General features: G+C 38.6%; 2 protein-coding genes across 3 annotated transcripts; one reads left to right on the forward strand and one right to left on the reverse strand.

Moving 5' to 3' along the window:
* Nucleotides 1–235: 235 nt before the first annotated feature.
* On the forward strand, nt 236–4,139 carry fabp6 (fatty acid binding protein 6, ileal (gastrotropin)). The gene is made up of 5 exons (XM_056730582.1): nt 236–251; nt 589–2,796; nt 3,442–3,617; nt 3,843–3,932; nt 4,016–4,139. Exons 2-5 carry the CDS (start codon nt 2,730–2,732, stop codon nt 4,076–4,078), a joined length of 396 nt encoding a protein of 131 aa, XP_056586560.1. The 5' UTR covers nt 236–251; nt 589–2,729; the 3' UTR covers nt 4,079–4,139.
* A 1,309-nt stretch (nt 4,140–5,448) lies between these two features.
* ccnjl (cyclin J-like) lies at nt 5,449–20,526 on the reverse strand. Of its 2 annotated transcripts, none has more exons than XM_056730201.1 (6): nt 20,239–20,526; nt 19,539–19,634; nt 17,528–17,738; nt 10,956–11,255; nt 9,599–9,758; nt 5,449–7,899 (listed from the first exon to the last, which is right to left on the reverse strand). In XM_056730201.1, exons 2-6 carry the CDS (start codon nt 19,614–19,616, stop codon nt 7,434–7,436), a joined length of 1,215 nt encoding a protein of 404 aa, XP_056586179.1. In that variant the 5' UTR covers nt 19,617–19,634; nt 20,239–20,526; the 3' UTR covers nt 5,449–7,433. The 2 variants fall into 2 exon arrangements, with proteins under 2 accessions (XP_056586179.1, XP_056586180.1); XM_056730202.1 differs by lacking the exon at nt 20,239–20,526 and adding an exon at nt 19,772–20,121.
* Nucleotides 20,527–23,368: the final 2,842 nt, after the last annotated feature.

A 23,368-nucleotide genomic window follows, 5' to 3' on the forward strand; every position in this document is an offset into this window, starting at 1 on the left:
ATAAATGTATTTGTTTTGATGAACACAGAGAAGATATTTGGAAAAATGCTTATAACCAAGCAGATCTCGACCCAATTGACTCCCATAGTAGGAAAAAATACTTTATCATTTTTTATTGTTCCGTCGAAAACAAAAGTAGACATTTTGAAGACTGTAGGACAGAAAACAGTTCTGGGGCACTTTTGACTACCATTGTATTTTTTCCTAGGCTCTCCTGATTTTTGATGTCCTTAGGACAACATCATTTTTAGGTGAAGTATCCCTTTAACTATCTACTACATGACATTATATTTTACATGACCTACTGAAGATGAGTGACCTTTCACCTTCTGTCTGATGATACCTACTCAATTTACTATTATGCAAAATAAAATATATTATAGCTGCTCTACATTTATGAATAAATTCAATTCATTTTCACACCGCAGATTAATTTTTAACTGTACTGACATTTTTACAGTCTTATGCATTAAAATATACAAGAGTTACAATATTTGAACATGACACATTTAGTGCAAACCTTAAAGTGATAGTTCACCCTAAAATGAAAATTCTGTCATCATTTGAATGACTTTCTTTCTTCTACAGAACACAAAATAAGATATTTTGAAGATTTGAAGATACAAAACTACAGAATAAAGAAAGTCATATGGGTTTGAAATTACTGGAGGGTGAGTAAATGATGACAGTATTTAAAATTTTAAGAGAATTACAGTATTGTAAAAGTTTATGTGTTACTCTGGTTTACACTCATTGAACTCGTTTTTTCAATGGTGCCTATTGTAAAGGACACAGTTTAATGATCGTACCGCAATTGTACCATATACTGTTAGTGTTAGTATATGTTCTTTTTAGAGCTATGACATCACAACTGAACTTATTCAGTATGTAAGAGGTTACCAGCCTGCAACTTAACTACTCAATTCAACTGAATGTAAAATACAAAGGGAATCTTGATTTTGGATTACGGCTGTAACAAAATCAGACTTGTACGAAACGGTTAATGTAGAAATATTTCACAGAGGCAATGTTATCGTGATCAAAAGTGTTTTTAAAGAAATAAATATTCTGAAATGTTAAGGAATACCCATGTTATTCAAATCCATATTTAATAACGTTTATTTTGTGTTTTTGGGCAAATAAACTCAAAACACGAGTGAAAGAGAGAGTCTGTTACCTGTAGGTCTCTTAAGTCAAAACTTGAGTGCAAAATTATACATGATATTATTATACGTGTAGAATTAACACAATATCTTTTATCATGGTTTTTATTATCACAGCAATTGACAATACTGGTGTGACACCGCATTAATAACGAACCCCTAAAATCAGTGGTAAAAAACTATGGTCTAGAAGCACCTAATCCTGGTTGGAAGATTAAATTTAAATTAAACTGTAAATTTATTTCTGAATTTTGATTGGTTGATTTATATGTTGTCCCAGGGTCAACATGATGTTGTCCGAAGGATATCAACCACTGTGCAAAAACAGGAGAGCCCCACTGACCCTATCATATTTTTTAACACAATATCTCATCCCCTATAGCCTTTACTTTTACAAAGAAATCTTTCAATCCAGTGAAATGTTGTACCGTTCCCTGTTCCCTTAATGTGGGCTTTCAGAGGTCAGACCTTACAGCTACCTCTAAGAGAGCCCTCATCCTGTTCTCGTTCAGCTTTTATCTCTTTTTAGCTCATCGTCGTGCAAGGCTTGAGATCTTTGAAGCTGCAATTTATCTATACATCTCAACAACAACAATGAAAATGTAAGACATTATTTGCTCTCCCTGTTAAGCTGCATGGCTGCTGAAGGGAAGAGAGATGATGAAATGAAAACTATTGAGAATATAACAGGGGGTTATGTGCTGAAGGGCAACGGCCTGTGAGACAGATAAGAGGATTTGACACTCATCGTAGAGGACACAGCGAATTTCCTGATCTCAGTTTTTTGTTTCTATGCACGGTTTGTGTGTATATAAATTACATTAGATATGTTTTGATGAACATATAGCTTGTCTCAGCAAGATCATTCTGTGTGACGCCTGAAGTAAAGAGCTTTCTGCTCTTCAAAGGCAAGGCAAGTCTTCTGTACTGCCAAGTTTCAGATCTGAGTTGAGCATATGCAGGTGCAGAATGCTGTGAATTTACGAGCTGGTTTGATACGAAAGATACTATGGCAGGAAATATTCTTAATGTCTTAAAATGGTCTTTATTCGGGGTGTCTCATATACAAAATTAAGATGAATTTGACTGGTAGCATTATTGTTTATTTTTTCCAATAGATGTCGTGATCATTATCATAAGGAACATATTGGTACTAAATGTATCTGTACATAATGGTAATGGTACATATTGGCACCTTTTTAAAAGGTACCATCCCAGTGACAGCTTTTGTATTATTTCTTTTAATATTTGTAATGTCATGTCACACTGTACACTCACTTCTGATCCTCAAGATTTATTTAAATAAAAATATTATTTTACTTTTTTTACTTTGCATATGTGGTACTAAGGTAATCAACCCCACGGTCATCCACTTGATGACTTGCTCTTTTGTGATCCCGCCGTAAATGTTTATGGCACGGTTATGATGTTGATGTGCCCATAAAGTCAGGCAGAGAGAGATAGGGGTTGTATATAAGCACAGACCGTTTCCACCATCAGTACCTTTCTCCAAGCTGAACTCCTGTTTTGCTTTTTTCTCTCCGCTCAACACTCAACACACAAACCATGGCTTTCTCTGGCAAGTGGGAAACTGAATCTCAGGATGGATATGAGGAATTTTGCAAACTAGTTGGTAAGCCTCTTCAAACAACTATAAAGTTACTTTGCATAACCAGAGCTGCTGATGGAAACTTTGTGGTAGTTCAGCCATAAATTAAAATTTCTGTCATCATGTACTCATCCTCTTCTCATTTCAAACTTGTGAGACTTTTTTTATTCTGCAGAACACAAAAGACGATATCTTGAAGAACATTGGTAACCAAAAAATAGCGGTACCCGTTCACTTCTATTGTATGGACACAAAACCAATGGAAGTCAACGGGTACCGCCATTTCCATTCTTAAAAACATCATCTTTTGTGTGAGTAAATGAAAACAGAATTTTTATCCTTGGCTGAACTATCACTTTGAACTCCGATGTTATAAATCCAAACATTATAGGATCATTCTCCAGAATGAACGCTACCTCCATCATGTTTCAAGATTCCATCTCAGCACGTGTTGCAATTTTAATGCTGGTGTGCAATAAAAAATCCACAATAGTGGATCTTAACTTGTCCTTTCGGAGCCTTAGCTAATCTTTTGGCTAGATGTTGACTACTGTGAAATGAACAAAATCATGTAAACGTTGCTAGAACTGTACATGTACTATACAAGGTAAAGGTCAATATATCGCAATAAAGGGAGAGCTTCTCTAAATGAAATCATCTATACCGCAGGTATCCCTGATGATATCATTGCAAGAGGACGTGACTTTAAGCTTGTGACAGAGATCATCCAGAACGGAGATGACTTTACATGGATCCAGCACTATCCAAAAAACCACACCGTAAACAATAAATTCATCATTGGCAAAGAGAGTGAAATGGAGACAGTTGGTGGGAAAAAATTCAAGGTACAGCTTTTTAAACAATACTGCACACCATTTACTGAATATTCCATTCATTATTAAGGATCATATTGAATGTATTTAATCTACGGTTATCTTTCATCCATGCAATCTCTTCGCAAACTTTAAAATCATGACGAAAGTAACTAAATTTGTCAAGCATTGTGATTTTAAACATTTCATGTTCAATTTAAGAATCAATGAGCACTCATACTTGCATGATTCAATCAGGGGACCGTCAACATGGACGGGGGCAAGCTGACCATAGATTTCCCAAAGTACCACCACATATCCGAGGTCAGTGGTGGAAAGCTGGTTGAGGTGAGTAGAAACACTATACACGACGTTCGGAAATGTACTGGGAAAGATGTATTATCTAATTCTTTACCTTCTTGTTTTTGCAGACCTCCACTGCTAGCAGCGCTACGGGTCCAGTCGTTCTTGTTCGTACAAGCAAGAAGATCTAACTGCATTGTTGAAATACAAGACATTGTTCTGTATACAACCCTTTGACCTTCAGCTCACTTGAATAAAGTATAGAACTAAACAGACTGATGCTTCTATATCTCTTCATCATTATTACACATGAACAAATAAAAGAATCAAAAATATCAAATGAAGCCACATTTAATGAGGTGACATTTAATCAAATTAAATGATTTTAAAATGTTACGGCAACCACAGGAGGGCAGTCAACCCAAACCCTACATGTTCTCCCTCTGGCAACTCTGTAACAAAGACATTAACATTCAATTTTTAATGCATAATGAGCAACACTAATGACTACAAAAAGGGGGGTGGGGGTGATTTTCAAGGTTACCTTTTAAAGATACAGTAATTAAATAACAGACAAAATGAAATAATGAATTTAAACCCTGAAGCTGTAAATGCAGCAGCATGTTTAATTTGTAACTAAAGTTAATCTTAAATCTCACTTTATACCACCGCCATATACACATCCTCTTGAAAATGTAATATTTGAACAAAGGAGATTGTTTTTTTCCCTGTGTAAAACAATGCAAGGGGTTCGCTTTAGTGTCGATATGCCCCCTGATAATTAAGAAAAAAGGTGCCGGCCCCTCCCCCTTCCCTGCTTTGCAAACAAAGGTTGTGAAAATGATCCATTACCCAACTGCCCCTTTGCCAACTATCAACCCCCTCCATTCAATCTGTGTCTCTTCATCATCACACCACCTCAGACATGTGCCCCCCCACCCACCAGGGCTCCAGCACAAAGGGAGGGCCCTCTGTCTGCTATCCACCCAATCTCCTTAATTACACAGATAAGCGGGGACTCGCAAAAACCCCTTAATCTGGCAACGGTAAAAAGAACTCCACCCTGGAGTATTAAGCAGTTTAACATTTTTTGTGTAAAAAATACATCTCCTTTATGGTATATAAAAAGTTACTTCTGAAACAAGATTTTCCAAATCATGACCTGCATTTTTTGCAAGTCAATAAAAAACACTTCATTATTTAAATTAGTGGTCAAACTTGATTTTTCAAAGGACATGCATTTGGTTCATGTGCACCGAAGGACATGGTTTGTCCTTGACTCAGTACGCTGCACTCTACGAGGCCTCCTCTACCCAATTTTATCTTCCATATCTTGTCCACAGATGAAAAATATTGACAAAATACCCACAAACTCAACGTTTAGAAATAGCTTCACCTTAACTGTAGCTATTGTCAGCCGTCCTTTGAGCCCAAAGGCTTTTATCTCTGAAAAGATCACTGGTGCTCAGTTGGATGCGCTTTATTTGTTTAGTGGTGTTTAGTGACAGGAAGAGCCACCATGTGAGGCAGGAATCTCCCTATTGTCTTCAATCTAGCACGTGACATGCGGGCAGGAAAGGGGGAGGGCAGCACCATTTGTGGGCGTGGCCAAATGAACCCGACCCCCCTTTTCCCCAGCAACACCGCCGAAGACCTTTTCATGTGCAATGAGTCCAGACATCCATATGAAATAACTCGCCTTGAGCTATGCAAATTCACAGCATCTATTCAAATGACACTTTACAAACAACATTTAATGCTCTTTTCATTTTATTTCTGGGGTTTTCATCCAAATTACACCTGTTATCCCGACCCAACATACAGGCTTTTAAATAAAACCGTCAGATCATCGAATGAGCAGAATTATTCATATCTCTGGTTTACTATAAATGTCCAGAGATTCAGGAGACACTGGTTGCAATGTGCAACATTTTCTCTGTGGAAAAATAAATCACTGCGGATAAGCAGTAATAGCGTATCAAAACAAATAAAAACAACTAATACTACATCGTAAAAGAGTAGTGGTAGAAAAGCAAAATGTAGCCTAAAAGTCCTAATGATTACATATTGCACACACAGAGGCTTCAAAAAGAATGAGTTGAAATATCAAACAGTGCGTGTCTGTTACAGTGAACACAGTTCTCTACCTATACAAAAAAAAAAAACATGAGACTTCAATACAAAACAAAGAGGAATTAAACAAAGGTTTGGGAAAATACAAAGCAATGAATGTTCTGACGGATCACGAAATGTATAAAGCAAAAGAGCGAGCCCTGCAGAATCAGCACGTAAATGGCAATATATTGAGGTAGTTCAAAGTTCAGGACTATTGGAGAAAGATTTGATCCAAAGTCCAGTAAAGTGGTTGAAAAGCTTCTCATTCAGCAGGACGTCAAGCAGACGCTTTGGTCTTAATGCCAGTTAACATAAAAGAATTCATTGTGTCGTCTTAAAACCTCATGAACATAAACAAATATAAAAGGAAGTTTGGTTAATCGTATCTTTAACTTAGAATAATAGTAACATATTTTGGACCAAGAATTGCAGTCTGCTTTAAAAGAAAAATCCTGTATGACGCCCCCAATCAAAGTGTTTATAAACAGACTAAATTGAAGTTGTTCCAAATGTGATGATAAATCACTTCAGAGGATCTTTTCTTGAACCTTTTAACTAAAATGATCTCTGAGGTAAACGTGAACGACAGTGTACGAGCAGTAATGTGAGGTAATCTTTCGGAGCCACAGCGTCTGATGGTTTGAGGTATAACGCAACGAAATGGCTTTCATTGCAGAACTGCAGGGTGATCATGGCTATTTCCCTCGGGGTGAGAAACTAGTAAAGCGTGGTTTCCTCTAGCTCGGGAAAGAGGGTAGGACATATGCCTTCGTCCCCTGAGGGGCCTCCCTCCATCTGCCTGAAGAAAAAAAACCTGGAACCTTAGCATAACATCAACATTGTCGACATTGTCGACGGACCGTTTCGCTTTCAAAACCAATTCATGGAGAAACACAAAGGAGAAGCTACTTCATACAAACATAAGCTGTGTCAATGGTTTTGTGTGTACGTATTAGATTTCTGTACATCCCTGCATGTCACTGTAAACATAACCAGAAGGGACACGAGACTCTTAGTCATAAAGCCATCAGTTCATACAAAAGGCAGCAGCATCCATACAGTACATCCAGTGTGAAAGTTCAAGGACTCATTTGAAAAACGCTGGTGTTACGGAATCTCCGCAATTTCTCTTCTTAAGGCTGTGGATTTTAAAAGCGCCAAAATTCAGTCAGTTCAGTCACTGGCAGACAAAATATACATCCTCAGTTCATAAAAAAAGGAAGCATCCAAAAGCTTTAAGAACAGTTTAAAGGTCCCACGTGAAGAAACGTTTTAAGTTAATACTATAACCTCTGAGGGATCCACTCGACTGTTGGTCTTTTTGGGAAGTCTTCGTCTGCGGCCAAGACGTAGTCCCTCGGGGCCGGAGGAGGCAGAGAACGCGGAGGACGGCGGCAGCCCCAGGTTGAGTTTGTCCTCCCTCTCCTGGCGTCACCTGTCGAAGCATCCGGCTGTGAACGTGTGGTGGGAGCTCAGGAAACCGCCCCCGTAAGTCAGACCAAGACAGTGGCGCTCGGGTCCCATGCTAACCTGCATGGAGATGGGACCTTGAAGGGGTAACCCACGTAGCCCGGTCGCCAAGCTTGGGAATGAAGCGAATGAGCTGGCCGGCATCGACGCCGAAAGAAGGCTGGCTTGGTGGGGCTGCAGGTATTCCCGGGAGGCCACGGGTCCCAGGGCCTGGCAATCTGCCAGCATGTGCAGCTGGGATAATGCCGGCGAGTGCTGCGGGTAGCTGCTGGCCTGGAGGAGCAGCTGCTGGGAGCTGGCGGTGGGCTGCCTCTGTAGAGAGGGGGTGATAAGGCTTGGGGGGACGTGAGCTTGGGGTTGGAGGCTTTGGCTGGAGGAGGGGGACGATTTGGATTTGTTGGCCTCTTTCACATCGTTGTCATGGGCACTGAAAAATGGAAAACAAAAGACTGTGAGCTTGACAATGAAATGCTTATTTAAAGAGACTGTACAGTCCAAAATGTATTTATTTTTAATACAATGAAAGGGAAGTGACTGAGGATAAGGGTACGTTTACATGACAACAATGTAACATAAAAACGTATGTCTTTCAGTTGCGTTTTTAAAAGTGCAACGTGCACATGACAACATTGTAGACGATAAGCGTTCAAACAGATCCAAGAATAAATGCATAAAAATGCTATTTTTATGTATTGCAGGCTTGTAGTTGCTGATCATGGTTAAAGCATACAAAAATATAGTTTTTTACTTTTCCTAAGTATGTACAAATATTATGTTTGTATTGCTTAAAAGTTTATATAAATTTTTATGCTTGATTATTTTTCGTCTGAAAAAAACAGAGCACTGTTATTTTAATATGAAATTTGGGAGAATCGTTAGTAGTTCACAAAAAAACCCTAAAATAATTGTTTTACAAGGATGTGTGTTATCTCCTTTACTCTTTATCTTATACACAAATTCATGTTTAAGTTCCTCCAAAAATAGATACATTATTAAATATGCAGACGATACTGCTTTAGTGAGTCTATTATATGAAGGAGAGGAAGAGCATTGGCCTGTTTTGGATTGCTTTTTAAATTGGTGTGAAAAATCAAATCTTCCATTGAATTTTTCAAAAACAAAAGAAATGGTTATTGATTTTAGAGAGAAAAATGCATTCCATCATACATTAATTTATGGGCAGCCAATACAACTTGTTACAAACTATTAATACCTTGGTATAGTACTGGACAATAAGCCTAAATGGGATGGGTGGACTGAGCACTTAGGTAAAAAGGTTAGACAAAGAATATATTTCCTAAAGAAATTACGCCGGTTCAATGTCCACCATCAAATATTATAAATGTTTTGTTGTTCTTTTTCTATGAGTGTTACGACATTTGGTTCAATTCGCTGTTATGGCAATGCTTCTGAGATTGCTAAGGAAGGAGGTGACTTTGTAACACAATCCATTGCAATCTACTTGGCAGAGTATAAATAGTATCTACAAAGATAGAGTGTTAATTTAAACTAAAAATATTTTGAAAGATGAAAGACATCCTATATGCTGTGCTTTTGAATTGCTGCCATCCGGTCGACAGTATTGTGTCCCTCAGTGTATGAAAACAGGTCCACATTTTATTTTATTACACAACCAAATCAGTTTTTAAATTGTACTTCTTTTTAACCAGCTGGTCAGGACAAATATTAGTTACAAAATGCCAGCTGTGATTTTTATTATGTCTGTGTGAGGTCGATGCAACCTCACCTTGCCTAAGGGGACAAAATAAACTGAACTGAATCTAAACACATACATATAAATAGTAAAATCTGAAAAACTAAAAATGTTCCTTGAAATAGTCTCTTAATTTTTTTACGCTTGCCCATAGACAGAACATGTAATACGCACGTGCATGCCATCACAGTTTTCAAAAATAAGTGTTTTCAGGGTTTTCAGACAAATGACCACAATAATGTTGTTTTCATAAACATACATTTTTTAAAGCATAAAAACTAAAGTTTTCCATTTTCAATTGAAAATAACTTTGAAATGACAAACAGCAACCAATTTTTGGGCCAAAAACCTATTAAACACCCCCCCAGATTATACCACATGTACACTAATCTATACTTAGGTTAGCTCTTACAGTAACATGAGCTGGATACACTGCGTCAGATGATCCCAGGAGTAACCCGTGAGCAGGTGGAGAACGGTGGTCCAGCTGGGTGAGATCTGCAGGCAGATTCTGGATGCAGCTATGCAGGCAGCCGCCACCTGAGACGGCCTGAAGCTTAGAAACGCGTGATCTAAGAAAAAGACACGCACATTAACCACGCCATTACCTTATCAGCTGCAAAATACACCAAAACACAGAGCTGGAATAGATATACATTAAACTGACTTTGTTACGGTGCCGTAACGTGCATGTGGCAAAGCTATTATACAATGATGGCAAGTCGAATGATAAATTACATTTATCATTAACATTAATAACCAGAATGAACTATTCAACCACATAATATAGTTCATTAGCTTCACTTTAGTCCGTTCATGGTTGCCTAGAAACATCATAAAAGTTATTTCACGAACATGTAATTTGCAATTTAATTTCCAATTAATGTGCGGTCAAAGGTCTGCATATATCAGCTTTTTCACAGCAGATCTGAATGTTGCTCTGATTTCAACTATCGGTTTAATAAAATTTATCAATGAACATGAATTGACAATCTTCTAAATTCACTTCTGATCTATTCCGCTTAATGTAAGGAATGCACTTAGGGGCCGTTTAAACTACTGTGTTTTCCTTTAATTATCATTGCTTCTGTTACGCCTGGCATTTGCACTTCTCCGGAGTTTTGACTCCCAAAAACTGAGACTTTTGGAAACGCTGCAGACCCCATTTGAGTTTGAAAACTCTTTCGGTTGCGTTTCTGTGTAAAAGGATAAAAACGGAGACTCTAGAATACACAGACATGGTTCCCCCATTCACTTACTTATTGGGTCGTCTGTATCATTGCGTTTGCTTCACTGATTCGTTAAGAATATTAGCCATTACGCTACCTGAAGGCGACAATGACCAGCCTTGTAAGGCTGACATTACAGCAACAGGAGGGAGAAATGAGAGCTGTGTGCTTTGAAATAGCTCATTCAATACTGCGATGTCATCCGCCGATTGGTCTGCGTGGCGCCGGATGATACCAAACAAGACTAATAACATGGATTAGCTCATCTAACATTATTCGCACAATGCTTTACCTCGCCATCGTGTTCATTTTGTACTAGTTGGTCTGTGACTAGTAACCAACTGTCATCAACAACCAACTTATGTATGCGCATACAACTGTTTACATTTATCTGCGCATGCCCAGATAAGTAGTGTAGTTTTAACCCAGATATTTTTCCTAAATAGCATGTGGTAATGGCAATATAAACGAGGATTTTAAAACGCCGGGCTAATGTGAACACCACCTTAAATTGATTTCACAAGAATGACGTCACACTACCTTGTAATGAGACCTCTAGGAAGTAGTGTGTGTATTTGTCCATGAAGGCTTTGGTCTTGGACATGGAGGAAAGAGGCCAGCCGTTGTGCAGGTCACCCTCCTGGACAGCAGCGTGGAGGTAGTAGTCGATAAAGTGTGCGGGTGTGGGCATGCACAGATTCCATCCGAACGTCTCCAGCAGCAGGAGCTCCATCTTGATGAGGTCCCGCTTGTTGAGAGTGAGGTTCAGACTGCACATGAAGCCCAACGTGTTCAGCTGCTCCAGTTTGGGCACACGGTCCTCCTTTTCCTCAAATTTACCTGCGCAAAGATGAGTACATATGTGACACTGGACAACAAAACCAGTCTTATGGGTCAAAATTGAGATTTTTACATCATCTGAAAGCTGAATAATTAAGCTTTGTTTGTTAGGATAAGACAAAAGCCATTTTCACACAGCAATGCTGGCAAATTACTGGTAAAGTCATTCAGGTAAATTTATAGTAAATACACAAATGTGCCATCCACACAAGCAATGGCATTTTGTTAATTTAACGGTAAGACAACGTTCACACAGCTGTCTCAAAAGACCAGTAATATGATGTCATCAAGCAGAGTTTTCCCTTATAGCTTCAATACAACAACCAGAGTCATGTTTGAAAATATGGAGGGGTTTGATTTTATCTCCGAACACAGCTAAATCTTATATATACACTGTGAGAGGTAATTTTACCATTTTTAACACTGCCGATTTTGTTGCGAACAAACGTGTTTTTGATGTTTGGGTCATACACTTGATCCTAACCCAAGCACACTGCGCCGTGCTGTTCGCGTGCGGGTAAGACAGTGTACGGTCACTTAGTGTATTTACGGTAATAAAGATCTGCGCGTGCTTGAGACGGCATGTCAAGACGAAGGGGGCGAACTAACGTGAGATGAAAAAAAGGTATCCGCCGGCTTCTGTTTCGGTGCCCGAAGTTGGATACCTTTTATGTTTTGTCTCTTGAATCTGCATGTATGCTGATGACTGTGATGATGCTTTGGATAAAAGCGTCTGCTAAATGTCTAAATGTAATGTAAAATGTAATGATGCCCAGGAAGGAACTATTACAGCTTTTGCTTAGCGTTAGTCCTTTTCTCTGGTAATTTGACTTCTTTTTCTACGCATCCCAACTTTGCAGTACAACAAGGAGATAGAAAACTTCAAAACTGACCTGAACTATATGAGGAAAAATGCATAGACGCAAGAAAAAAACGCAAGCAGAAACGGTAATGTTCAAACATACAGATACACAGAAAGTGCACAGTGGCGTTGGCAGTTTGGCGAATACATGAGAAAGTGTTTGGCACTGTTTTGGACAACTTCAGCGCAGAAATGTTATGATTGGGCCAAAGTAGTCCGCGTGTAATGCGTTGTATGTGCTCTTAACTCATTACTACTTCTATTACTGGAAATTGTAAGTACCGATTTACCATAAAGGACCTGTTCACACATGATCTGTTAACTGCAATTTTCTTGCAATTTACCAGTAAAGACTGTACATGTGAAAGAGTTTTATATCTGGCGGAGATACAACAGTTTTGAACTCTGCAATCTGAGGTAGCAAAAAATAAAAAATATTGAGAAGATTGCCTTTGAAGTTGTTTATCAGAGGTGCCGTTGCAGGCCATCCACTCGCAAAAATTACGTTTTTATAAATTTAAGGTAGGAATATTACAAAATATCTTAATGGAACATGATCTTTACTTAATATCCTAATAATTTTGGGCATAAAATAAAAATCTATCAATTTGACGTGCATGTATTTTTTGTATTTTTGTCTTTCACTAAATATGTTCTTGTGCTACTTAAGACTGGTTTTGTGGGATTCTAAAAATAATCTCTCTTACGGAATACATCACCCCAACACAAATTCTCGATCCGTCATGATCGTAGCAGTAACATTATGGCTTTTCTCTTTTCTTCTTAAAGAAACTTCATTATCAGCTATCCCAAAGATCTTAGACATTCTTGACCCAAGATCACTTGAAGAATGTTAGGAAAGCACAGAAATGTAATTTCTTTAAAAGGATCTGTGCTGACATTATTAAGGTGAGGTATTTTGTGAATTCTCGTAATGAGAGAACACAGGTGCTCCCTTCTTTGCAAAATTCCTTTGTTCTCCTACCCAATTGCCTTCCTGTCTCTCCTGTTCTAGGTGTTAATATCTTTTCCCTAAAGTCCAAGCTCCCTAGTATTGCTTTCCCCCGCAGTCCAATGCTTCAGCAATAAGGGCCCCATAACCTCTAACCTCTACGACGCATGCTTGAGCGCCCACGGCCCAGCCAACCCCCTCATATCAGTAGCCGGTGTGGAGGAGATTTACAAAAAATTACTGTAGTAAACTGACAGTATTACAGGGTAAACCATGGTACTTTTATGTATACTGCTAAGCAGCTGTTTTGGTAAAATGGAACCTCAAGGTAGTGCATACAGTGTTTTCTATGGTATTTCTCAAAAATAACATGAAAGTACCATGGTATTATTCAAATAAGAGGCCCAATACTTAAAGGTCACACCTTCATTATTTTACGCATACCATCCTATTTAAATTCGACATGCAGCCATTTAAAGTGATAGTTCATCCGAAAATGAAAAATCTGTCATCATTTACCCACTTGTCATTTCAAACCTGTATGACTTTCTAACGCAGAACACAAAAGAAGATATTTTGAAGAAAGTTGGCAGCCAAACAGCACAGGCCCCCATTCACTTCTCTTGTGTGGACACAAAACCAATGCAAGTGAACGGGGTCCAGTTCACAACATTTTTCTAAATATCTACTTTTGTGTTCTGCAGAAGAAAGAAAGTCATACAGGTTTGAAATGACAAGAGGTTGAGTAAATGATGACAGAATTTCTATTTTGGGGGTGAACTTAAAGCATTAAGCATTAAATTGCTGCATTTTAGCAACATTTTTATAGCTCAACATACAATTTATATGTCTAACTTTAAATATTTCACCTTAAGAATTAACATTTTCAAAAATGTGTTAAACGATTAATCATCAATACTACAAGCCACAAATAACTCCACATATTAGCAATGCCATGCACTCCCATTCAAAAGTTTACAGTCACTTGACTGAAATGTTTTTCCATCCTAAATAATTAGATTTTTAAACGAATCCACACTCCATACGATGAATCAATTAAAATATTAATACATGAATCATCAGATCAAATTAAAAACTTCCATACAGCAAAATGTGTTTTTTTAGACATTTATTAAAATTATTAATGTGTTTTGACATAACGCTGTAGATTTAGCAGGATCGTTGCAGGAAATCTGCTCTACCTCGTGTCAGCAATGGCTGACGCTAAAAGCCAACGCATAATGTCTTTTCTTAATTATCCGGGGGTAAACAAATTCTTTTCATCAGCATCAAACCTCAGGGGGGGCATCTGTCACACTAATCTGAATATCAGGAACCCCGCTGAGTGTTTCAGTTCAAACATGCCCCGCCAGGGCCCTCGGCTCCCAACCCCTCCCTCTTCCCTCTGAGGAAAGGGACGGGCCGGCCTGCATTTGACATGCTACTCATGACTGTTTTCTCAAAAAAGATGAGTTGCCGCTCCATTAGTGACAGGACACGTATGTAATTACACAAGACACACCTTGGGATCAGGGCTTCACCAGGTCATGTTGTCTTTTGTCCCTTAGAGGTGCTTTCATATTGTTATAAACTCCCTTTAAAGAAGACACATTTTAATTTCACATACTGATAGTGATGATGATCTTATGAAGGAAAACAGGTTTGGCGACATGCATTGTGCTGTTACGCCTGCGTAAAACTGGTTACCATAACAAAACCTCATCAGGCAGACTTAGGAGAGGAAATGAGACTGATGTCACACCCTGTCCTCCTATAAAGTTAAAATATTGAGGGGGGCGGTGATACCATCAATCTTAAGGGTTCATCCATGCATGTCCAACGAATTGTGTAATTAAAAAAATATATAAAAATTACATTTAAAAGTCCAGATGCATCCATTTTATGACAGTAATTCCCAATAATCGAATCGCAATGTGATCTCAGATGTTTTGGCACAGTGAGATTTCTTCTGACTCTACGTTTCAGCAGATCATCCCTTGAGTTAAACGTAAGGTGACGTCTGGCTTTATCTTTTACAGATACAACAATTCACACCAAATGGGATTTTAATAAAAAATATACAATTAACCTCAACATAGGATTCAGACTGACAAAAACTAGGAAGGCATGCTAAAATAGGTTCTCCCATAAGTGTTATCGACGCAGCACAATATGCGTTCATCAAAAAGAGCAGCGTGTCAAAAGAAATCATGTTCTCAGCTCTCGAGTTCATCGCTGGCTGATGCATGTTAACTGCTGGCGGCTCTCAGAGAAAACCAACAATAGCAGCAGCGGCCTCAATCAATGAGATGGGGAAAGGGAGGGATATTTTAACAACACGAGCAAAGCCATTATTCATTCAGTCCAAAGCAATTAATTAATGCCCGAACACTGCCGACTGCAGCCCTCCCCCAAGTGAGAGCAGACGTAATGACGGCCCGAATAATGAGAAAGATTTGCAATTTAAACATGTGATGGAAAAGTAAACAGACAAATGTCAGGCTTTTCGGGTTTCCAGGGGTGCTCCTCTGCTTCACGATACTTATGTGGGTCATAATTGCGTATTTCTATTAATTTATTACTTGTAAATGTTGAAAGCAATCAGAATTAAATTTCTCATACAAAAACTGGTTATGGATAACAGGCTATTGATTTAAATGCCTTCAAAGCACCAACGCACAACAAGTCCCCCCAATCTTATCTGTGTATGTCAGCAGACATGCTACAGCCGATAACCCGCCTCGTCACATTACTTCAGACAGATTATGAGCCAAGACTTCCTTGCGCCATAAATCTGCTGGAGACATCAGGCGATACCCGTGATGGAATATCTCGCTCACGCTCCACCACCGCTGTGGTTTGCTCGCGAGGCAGCTTAAAACTTGCTACGCCGTGCTCTGGGAAGCAGAGCATATTTCTGATTTGAGAACTGGGTAGGTTGCCGTGGCGACTGAGTGAGGGGTCTGGAGGCCACGGCCTCTTATGCACACAGCTGTCATGCAGCACAATACAGCAGCCAGTCACTGCAGCGGTCCAGACGAGCTCGTTCGGTTCCAGACATGCGAGCAGAAACACCAAAGGTGGTGAAATTTGTTCGTGTTCCGTTCAGTGTGCAAGAATTTTTAGGCTCTTAATATACCACAATATTAGTCACATGAAATGCATCAGATGTGTCAGTGGTTAACCAACAAATGCAAAAAAACTAAGGTACAAACACACTACTATAAATTATTATAATACTCAAAATTTTAAACCAATTAAAACATGCAAATAGGATGGCCTATTATTAAGTGTTTGCTCATGTAAGTTCGCATTTTATTTAATTGTATATTTAATATCATACATATATGTACATTCCGAGTTGATTTAATGCATCAAGGGGTTGTAACCAGTGTTGGGTGTAACTAGTTTCTAAGTAATTAGTTGGTGCAATTTAATAACTTTACCCTTGAAAATAAGGGATTAATCTAATTTTTTCTGTATTTTAATCACGGTTACTTCTGATGTAATTAACCTAAATACTTTGTGTAATATATGTGTGTGCAATAGTGGAATTGACATCAACATTTTGACTTTATAATCAGCTTTAATGTAGAATTCTAACATTAAGTCAATCCTTTATGTAGTTTTATATTATTCGTTTAAATGAATTAAAAAAAGTGGTTTCATGTCTATCCTTGAATCGCTTAACAAATTAAGGTTGATATGGATATAGAAAGTAATTAGTAAAAAGTGATTATATACTTGTTGGAGAGAAATGTATACAGTAATGTAATTACAATATAGAATATGCGATTAGTAACTAGTGATTAATTACTTTTTCAGAGTAGCTTGCCCAACACTGGTTGTAACCATATTAGATTTTTAATACCCAACATATAACAAAAGAATAGATGATAACGATATTGTGACACTTATTGAGATGTCAATAAATTAATTAGATGTTGTCACGTTTTTGCCAAAGGAGATAACATATTTACACTCTCTGTAGAGCAGTTTGTCCGTTTAAGGCTACTGTAGAAAGAACATGGCGAATTCAATGTAAGGGGACCTGCTGTATATGTAGATAGAAATAGCTTTTTCTAAGGTAATGAAACATAAATCTTTATTATGTAAGGGCTTTATACACCTCTGAAGACAGAGTTATGTATATCACATTGCATTTCTGTCAATCCAAAACATCTTTAAATCCAACTTATCATTAAATCTTCTATAAAAAATCAAGTTGCATCACTAGACCGTCTTTTAATACGCAATATTTCTGTGGTTTAGTTATAGATGCTATTTTTCCAATTTGGCTTGATAGCACACATCCAATAAACCAGTTCATACAGCTTGCCTGCCTGCGACGGCACCTTGAATCCTCTATCAGTCTACCGCAAAATCAAATACAGGCAAAAAGAATCACACCGGCCCACAAATTGAAACCCACACACATTAATCTCATCTTCGACTTACTGGCCAGGAGAAGGCAGGAGAGGGCGATGACGTAGAGCTGCCGCACCGCTACATCATAGTGGTCCATGAAGAGGTCGAGAAGGTAGACAGCCAGGTGACGTGCGGTAGGACACAGCTGATAGCGGTTACTGAGAACGGCCAGCAGGTCGGCGAAGTACCGTCGCATCCCGATCTGTGGAGAGTGAGCCTGGTACGTTGGCAATTTTAGCTCCTATGAGGGAAAGAAAGGACATGTCAATGTAATGGGCTTTACGTTATAATTGAATCATGTCAAAAAGGCTTTGAACTGACGGAACAATGCTTACATCATGTATTAGGGCATTTAATGTATAAGGTTTTTTTACACATATTTATTGGTTCTCTGAAATATCGTGGTACATTATTATCAAAGTACCACGTTATTACCATCACTTTTAATAGGGGAAAAACATTCTTCGTTCCAAACAATATTACTACAGCCAAGATTTAACTACACTATACTTTCTTTTCATTAAAAAAAAAATTGCATGAAGGTCTTCATTATAAATTTTTACGAGCATCTTAACTAGTCTAACAAAACCAAACTGAAATAATAATCTAATACCAACATCACAGTTGCCAAAAATCCCTTAATGGTTCAGTCACACATAACAAGCATCTAAAATCTCAAAGTGTTTCCAGACACGAATCACACAGGCAAAGTGTGCTGCTTTATAGTGGGTGTTTAGTAAAGGCACGGTTCCTTCGCAGGCCTAGCCATCATGTCTCACAGCCATCTGTCCCCAGTGGGGTGAGGGGCTGGGATTTGACCCTCTCAAGAAGCCCTTTTGTGGGGCCTGCCTGCAATTTAGACGGGCCTACAGCTGCTGGATTTGAAAGGCCGATCAGTTTGTCAACGACATAGACGCTTTAAATTTAACATCTATAAATGATACCAAGGTAGAGGAGGGTAGCACCTTTTTGTGGTTTTACTTTACGGGTTGCTTAAAGATAGAAACAGGAATTGCCACTTGAACATTACATTGAAAAGAGGAAATGATAATCTGTGTATAAATACGAATAAACCTTATGCTTAAATCATTTTTTAAATATCACATGCAGGTTTGCAAATTAAGCATGAATTTTAGTCAAATGCAAATGTATTGTTGACTATGGCCACATTTCTATGAAATAAAAAAATGATGAATACTTCTGAACTACATGAATACAGTGTACCATATTGCCGAACAGAGAAAGAGACTGTTCAGCCTAAATATTCCACCAACACCAAACCACCCATCTCCACATATTTCTTCCAACAGCTGTGCCGCTTTGTTTCAGCACCGTACCAGCTCAAATAAAGCACGAGTCTGAGCTACCCGTTGAATGAAAATGTATGTGTCAGTCAAACTGACTGAACGCGTTCAGAGGGAAAAATCAGAATAGTACACGGCATCAATTGTCAAAAATATTTTATCACATAACCGCACACAAATCTCGAAGACTGCTGAACAAACATGCTAGGACTGTTTAGTCGTGTAATCCTGTGCTAACAGACAAACTCAAGTACAAACAAACAGAGCACTTCACATTCCAAACCGGATGTGAGAAGCCCCAATAAACAGGCCAGACAATAAAAGCCCAACAGACTGCACTAAATAAATGCACTTAACCTCACTGTCTGATGAGTGCAATTCACTCAGCAGGGGAACAGAAGTTCAGCAACACCAGTGTGTCTCCAGTTTGTCCAAAGTTTACCAATAACCATGCATAACCTAATCTAATGTTGACAATAGCACCAAAAGATATATGATATTTGGTCTGACCCAGATCAGGAAAGGGTTTAGAATGGGAGTGCATGCACACTAAACAATGTGTGGGACAGGAACCTTTATAAAGCCAACGCCAGGGGATGTTCTGTAAGGACTGTGTGACATTTCACACTTAACCATCAAAGTCTAGACAAGTGAAACCTGATTCAATCCAATCTAATGACAGAGGCCAGGATTCTGACATTTGGATTAAAAAACGCAAAGAACTTTATAGAACTCACCTTAATCCTGAGAGATTGATGGATGTCCGCTGCGAGCTGGCTTTTCCACCACTGCCCCTCTGGTTCCATCTTTCCCATCCAGAAAGGGCCCTAATCCTTTAAAAACACAAACAAACGCATGAGAGGAAGAAAACAAGCGTTTTTCGGCTCAGTTTAAACACTTTAACCGCAGCGGTTGTAAAGAACAGCAGCTCTATTCAGGTCTTCGTGGAGAAAAATGCCTCAACCCGTACTGAAGCTGGACATAAGTGAACATTTGGTGGAAACTGCGGCGGTAATTGTGAATTTACTGCGAGCCACCCAGCAAAGTTCACGCAGTTCATCACACACAACGCAGCCGGTCGTTGTATCTCACGATTGCAATCACGACTTCGTCTTTATTCTTTTGCAGATTCGCTCATTCATATGCATATAATAGTTGGCGATAAACTTCAGGTGTCGAAAAGCAACTTCTCTAACTAAAAACGCGAATAAGTCGTAATTTAAAGTCACCGGCGCCGCACATCCAGCGCTACGGCACGCCACGAGTCCAGTGCGATACAAAGTATACATAAGAGTTGCGCATTATACGAAAAGTTTCAGGTAACGAGCGTAAATAGACTACGACTAGCTCCACGTAAAACAAAAGCTTAACGTGCAAGTTAACATTGTATCGCTTTTCATCACAACACATCTGAACCCATACAACAGCGCGTCTTACCTATCAGACAACGACGCTCCAGACCCCTTTGTTTCAAAAGTGCCGCATACTGGACTTATATCCTTCAACTCAGCGCGGTTGTAATTTTCAAAACATATCCCATAGAAGGGAGAAATCGTCTCGTGCACGACACAATCGCTTCGGTGTTCGGCAGGGCGACTTTTTTTATTATTAAAACACCGCCGCATGCGTATCCAAGTTAACCCCTGTGACTTCTTTCGCCGTCCCGTGTAATGTGCTCCCCCAGTGGCCTGAGAGGAGCAGATCTGGGAATGGTGTTGCTGTTCGGAGCTGCATGGTCGCTCCAAACGGGGAGGAGTCCACGGCGCGGACATTGACACGAGCGTCGCTCCAAACAATCAACCTTTTAAAACAAATGTTGATTTGAAGTGCGTGTTTTTCTGTTTATTCTTTGTGTTGTGCTTTTTTTCTTATTATTCTGTGTCAAGGGATATTTTTTAATGTAAATTGTATGCGTTTTTTGTACTTTTGTAAGATTTTGTTATATTTAATTGCAAAAGTTTAAAACAAACATTGATAGGGGATTGAAGTGAATTTCTGTGGGCATATTAAGATGTCATAATGTACATGTGAAGTTTGGCTAATGTGGATTCCCTGAGCAAAGATTGAGATTAAGTCAATTTGATGTAAGGGGTTGTTTTATATAAAACATACACATGAGTGGGACATTTCTTTGCGCATTTAAATCGTGATGTGACAAATATTTTCAATTAAAAATTTCCTTTTAAACCAGTTTTTTTGTTACAATTGTTGCAATAATAATGTTACAATGCGGACTTTTATTGTTTCATCTATATATCTATTTTAGTTTATTTATTTAACTTAGAACATAGTTAAACTGTTATTTGGGGTAAAAGCACGGTAACCACAAATTGACTATGGAGCAACTACCAAATATTATGGTTTAACTATGGTTATTGCAATCATTCACATAATCAATCCAATATATAGATCATTTATATTATAAATTCTAGATACAAATTCTAGATATTGTGATTGTAATCAGCAAAAATAAATAAATACATTTTTAGCATAATTTTTTCTCAAGAATTATTCAAAGACGAAAATGCAGGTTTTGCAGAGTGTTGTTGTGTATTATTTAAAAATATTCCCATGTTTTTGTGTGTTTTTCTCCTGTATGTGTTATGACTTTCTATTTGGCCAGCAGATGGACCCTGTACTCCTAAAGATGACTAATTGTTGCATAAGGTATTTTTATGTATGCAGCATTTCCTAATCAATCCTTTTTTAGCCTTTTTCTAAAGGACCGAAGCAAGTTTACACGTGAATGCACATATAAAGGACCACAGTTTCTGTTCAAATGCATTGCCCACTGTTTCCTGAGCCCAATGGACAAGCAATGGGGCTAACCCCATACAATATATTAGGTGAGTAAATGGTATCATTACAATAAAACTTGTGCCCTTTTTATAATGTACATAAACACTGAGTGCTGACAAGAGGGCGCTAAAATAAATAAAATCACAGAACACTGTGAAATGCTAATATGGAAGTTATGTTGGGCTAATGCTCCTAACTCTCTGTAATGCTATACCGCTTCTCACAACTTAACACCACAGTGTTGGCGATCCCCACAAGTTTGATGTATGTGTTACTATGCACAAGGGAAACTTTTGGAGTATCACTGGTGTGAAACTAAGCAGTCTTATACCCATGCTGCCCACTATATCATGTCATTATATCATCATGCAGCCAAGACCAAGTGACTCAAATGCCAGAGCTGTCATGCCCTGCTCGGTCAAGTCAAATTCAACAAAGTCCTAGAGTTGGCGGCCATTTTAGTGGACATGCACATATGCCTCAAGTGTTAGTGCATCCACACAGAACTCATTAGAATTAGTTCGGCTATATGTACACTGTGAATGCTTCAATTCTACTTCTATGAAAGGACTTATTCTACCCCATGATAGCCACACACCGTGACCATTCCCCTTGCTGTTGCCATTTAAAGGATATTACCACAGTGTACCTAACGGTATTGAGTCCAATCTTCCTGATGATATTATTATGGGCCTTGGGATCTATATTTAGCTAGCTCTGAGACTGCACTGGCCATGTTAGTCAGAAGGGAACGGTCCAGACCACCACCTTCTATCAATGCGGACTGCCACACCACCTTAGCTACTACTAGGTCTGGACCACATGTCCTGATCCAGACCTCAGCCGCCAAAAAATAAGGTCTGATTCATCTCATTTGCAGTCCCTATTTTAGTATATGTTTAAAGTGGGCTCTTGACCTGTTTTCTATTTAAGACTGTTGATATCATTCTTTGAAAGTTTTTTTTCTTGTATTCTTTTTCACCCAGATGTAACATCTCAGGAATATCAACAGAAGATAGAAAATGTATTTCCAGGTTGGTGTATTGGATCAGGTGAGAGGGGTTTTCCAATGGGGGTGGGACAGCTTGCAGCAAAACTGCAGCTGTCTCTCTAGAACACACAGTTTGTCTTTTGAAATACACTGTTAAGTCAAACACAAACAATGGGATGCCTTTTCATCTCAAGTTAAATACATGATTCAAATGAATACTTTAAAGATTTCACCTGTGAAGAAATAACGTGGACATAATATTGAAATGTATTGTTTATAATACCTTAGAATAAATATGACATGGCTTTTCTATTACGTGGTTAAATCTACTCATTTTCATTCTTGTTTCACCTAGATTAAAACATCAGAAGTGACAGTTAGATGCTGGAAACGTTGGTGGATATTTCATTGCTGTACTCAATTGGACAACTCATTCTCTTAACCATAAACATTTCAGCACTTGTCACTGCGGTCCGACCTGTGCATCTCAACAGCTCCTCGTTCCACCACATGCTGGTGTTCCAGTATTGTTGCATCAAAGGTTTTCAGACCAGCATCATGGAAGGACATTTTCCAAGTGACATTTAAGAAGAAATGACTACGTCATCTGCATCTATCAACGGAAAAGTCAGCCAGAATATCAGACAAAGGGATGAAGGTGAAAGTGACCCTGAGCAGGCTGATGATATCATGGATGACTCAGCAAGTTCATACTACACTGCCCTTTGTTCTTTGAGTGAGTATGGTGAAGATATAGATGATAGGACACACAGACTG

Source organism: Triplophysa dalaica, chromosome 19 (genome assembly GCF_015846415.1).
Source record: "Triplophysa dalaica isolate WHDGS20190420 chromosome 19, ASM1584641v1, whole genome shotgun sequence".
Taxonomy (NCBI): Eukaryota; Metazoa; Chordata; class Actinopteri; order Cypriniformes; family Nemacheilidae; genus Triplophysa; species Triplophysa dalaica.

Coding starts and splice junctions, on each gene's coding strand:
- fabp6 (XM_056730582.1), top strand. CDS start 2,730: ATGGCTTTCTCTGGCAAGTGGGAAACTGAATCTCAGGATGGATATGAG. Junction 2,797..3,441: donor GGAATTTTGCAAACTAGTTG/GTAAGCCTCTTC, acceptor TCTATACCGCAG/GTATCCCTGATGATATCATT. Junction 3,618..3,842: donor TTGGTGGGAAAAAATTCAAG/GTACAGCTTTTT, acceptor TGATTCAATCAG/GGGACCGTCAACATGGACGG.
- ccnjl (XM_056730201.1), bottom strand. CDS start 19,616: ATGGGAAAGATGGAACCAGAGGGGCAGTGGTGGAAAAGCCAGCTCGCA. Junction 11,256..17,527: donor CTCCTGCCTTCTCCTGGCCA/GTAAGTCGAAGA, acceptor ATCTTTGCGCAG/GTAAATTTGAGGAAAAGGAG. Junction 7,900..9,598: donor TGTATCCAGCTCATGTTACT/GTAAGAGCTAAC, acceptor TCCATTTTTCAG/TGCCCATGACAACGATGTGA.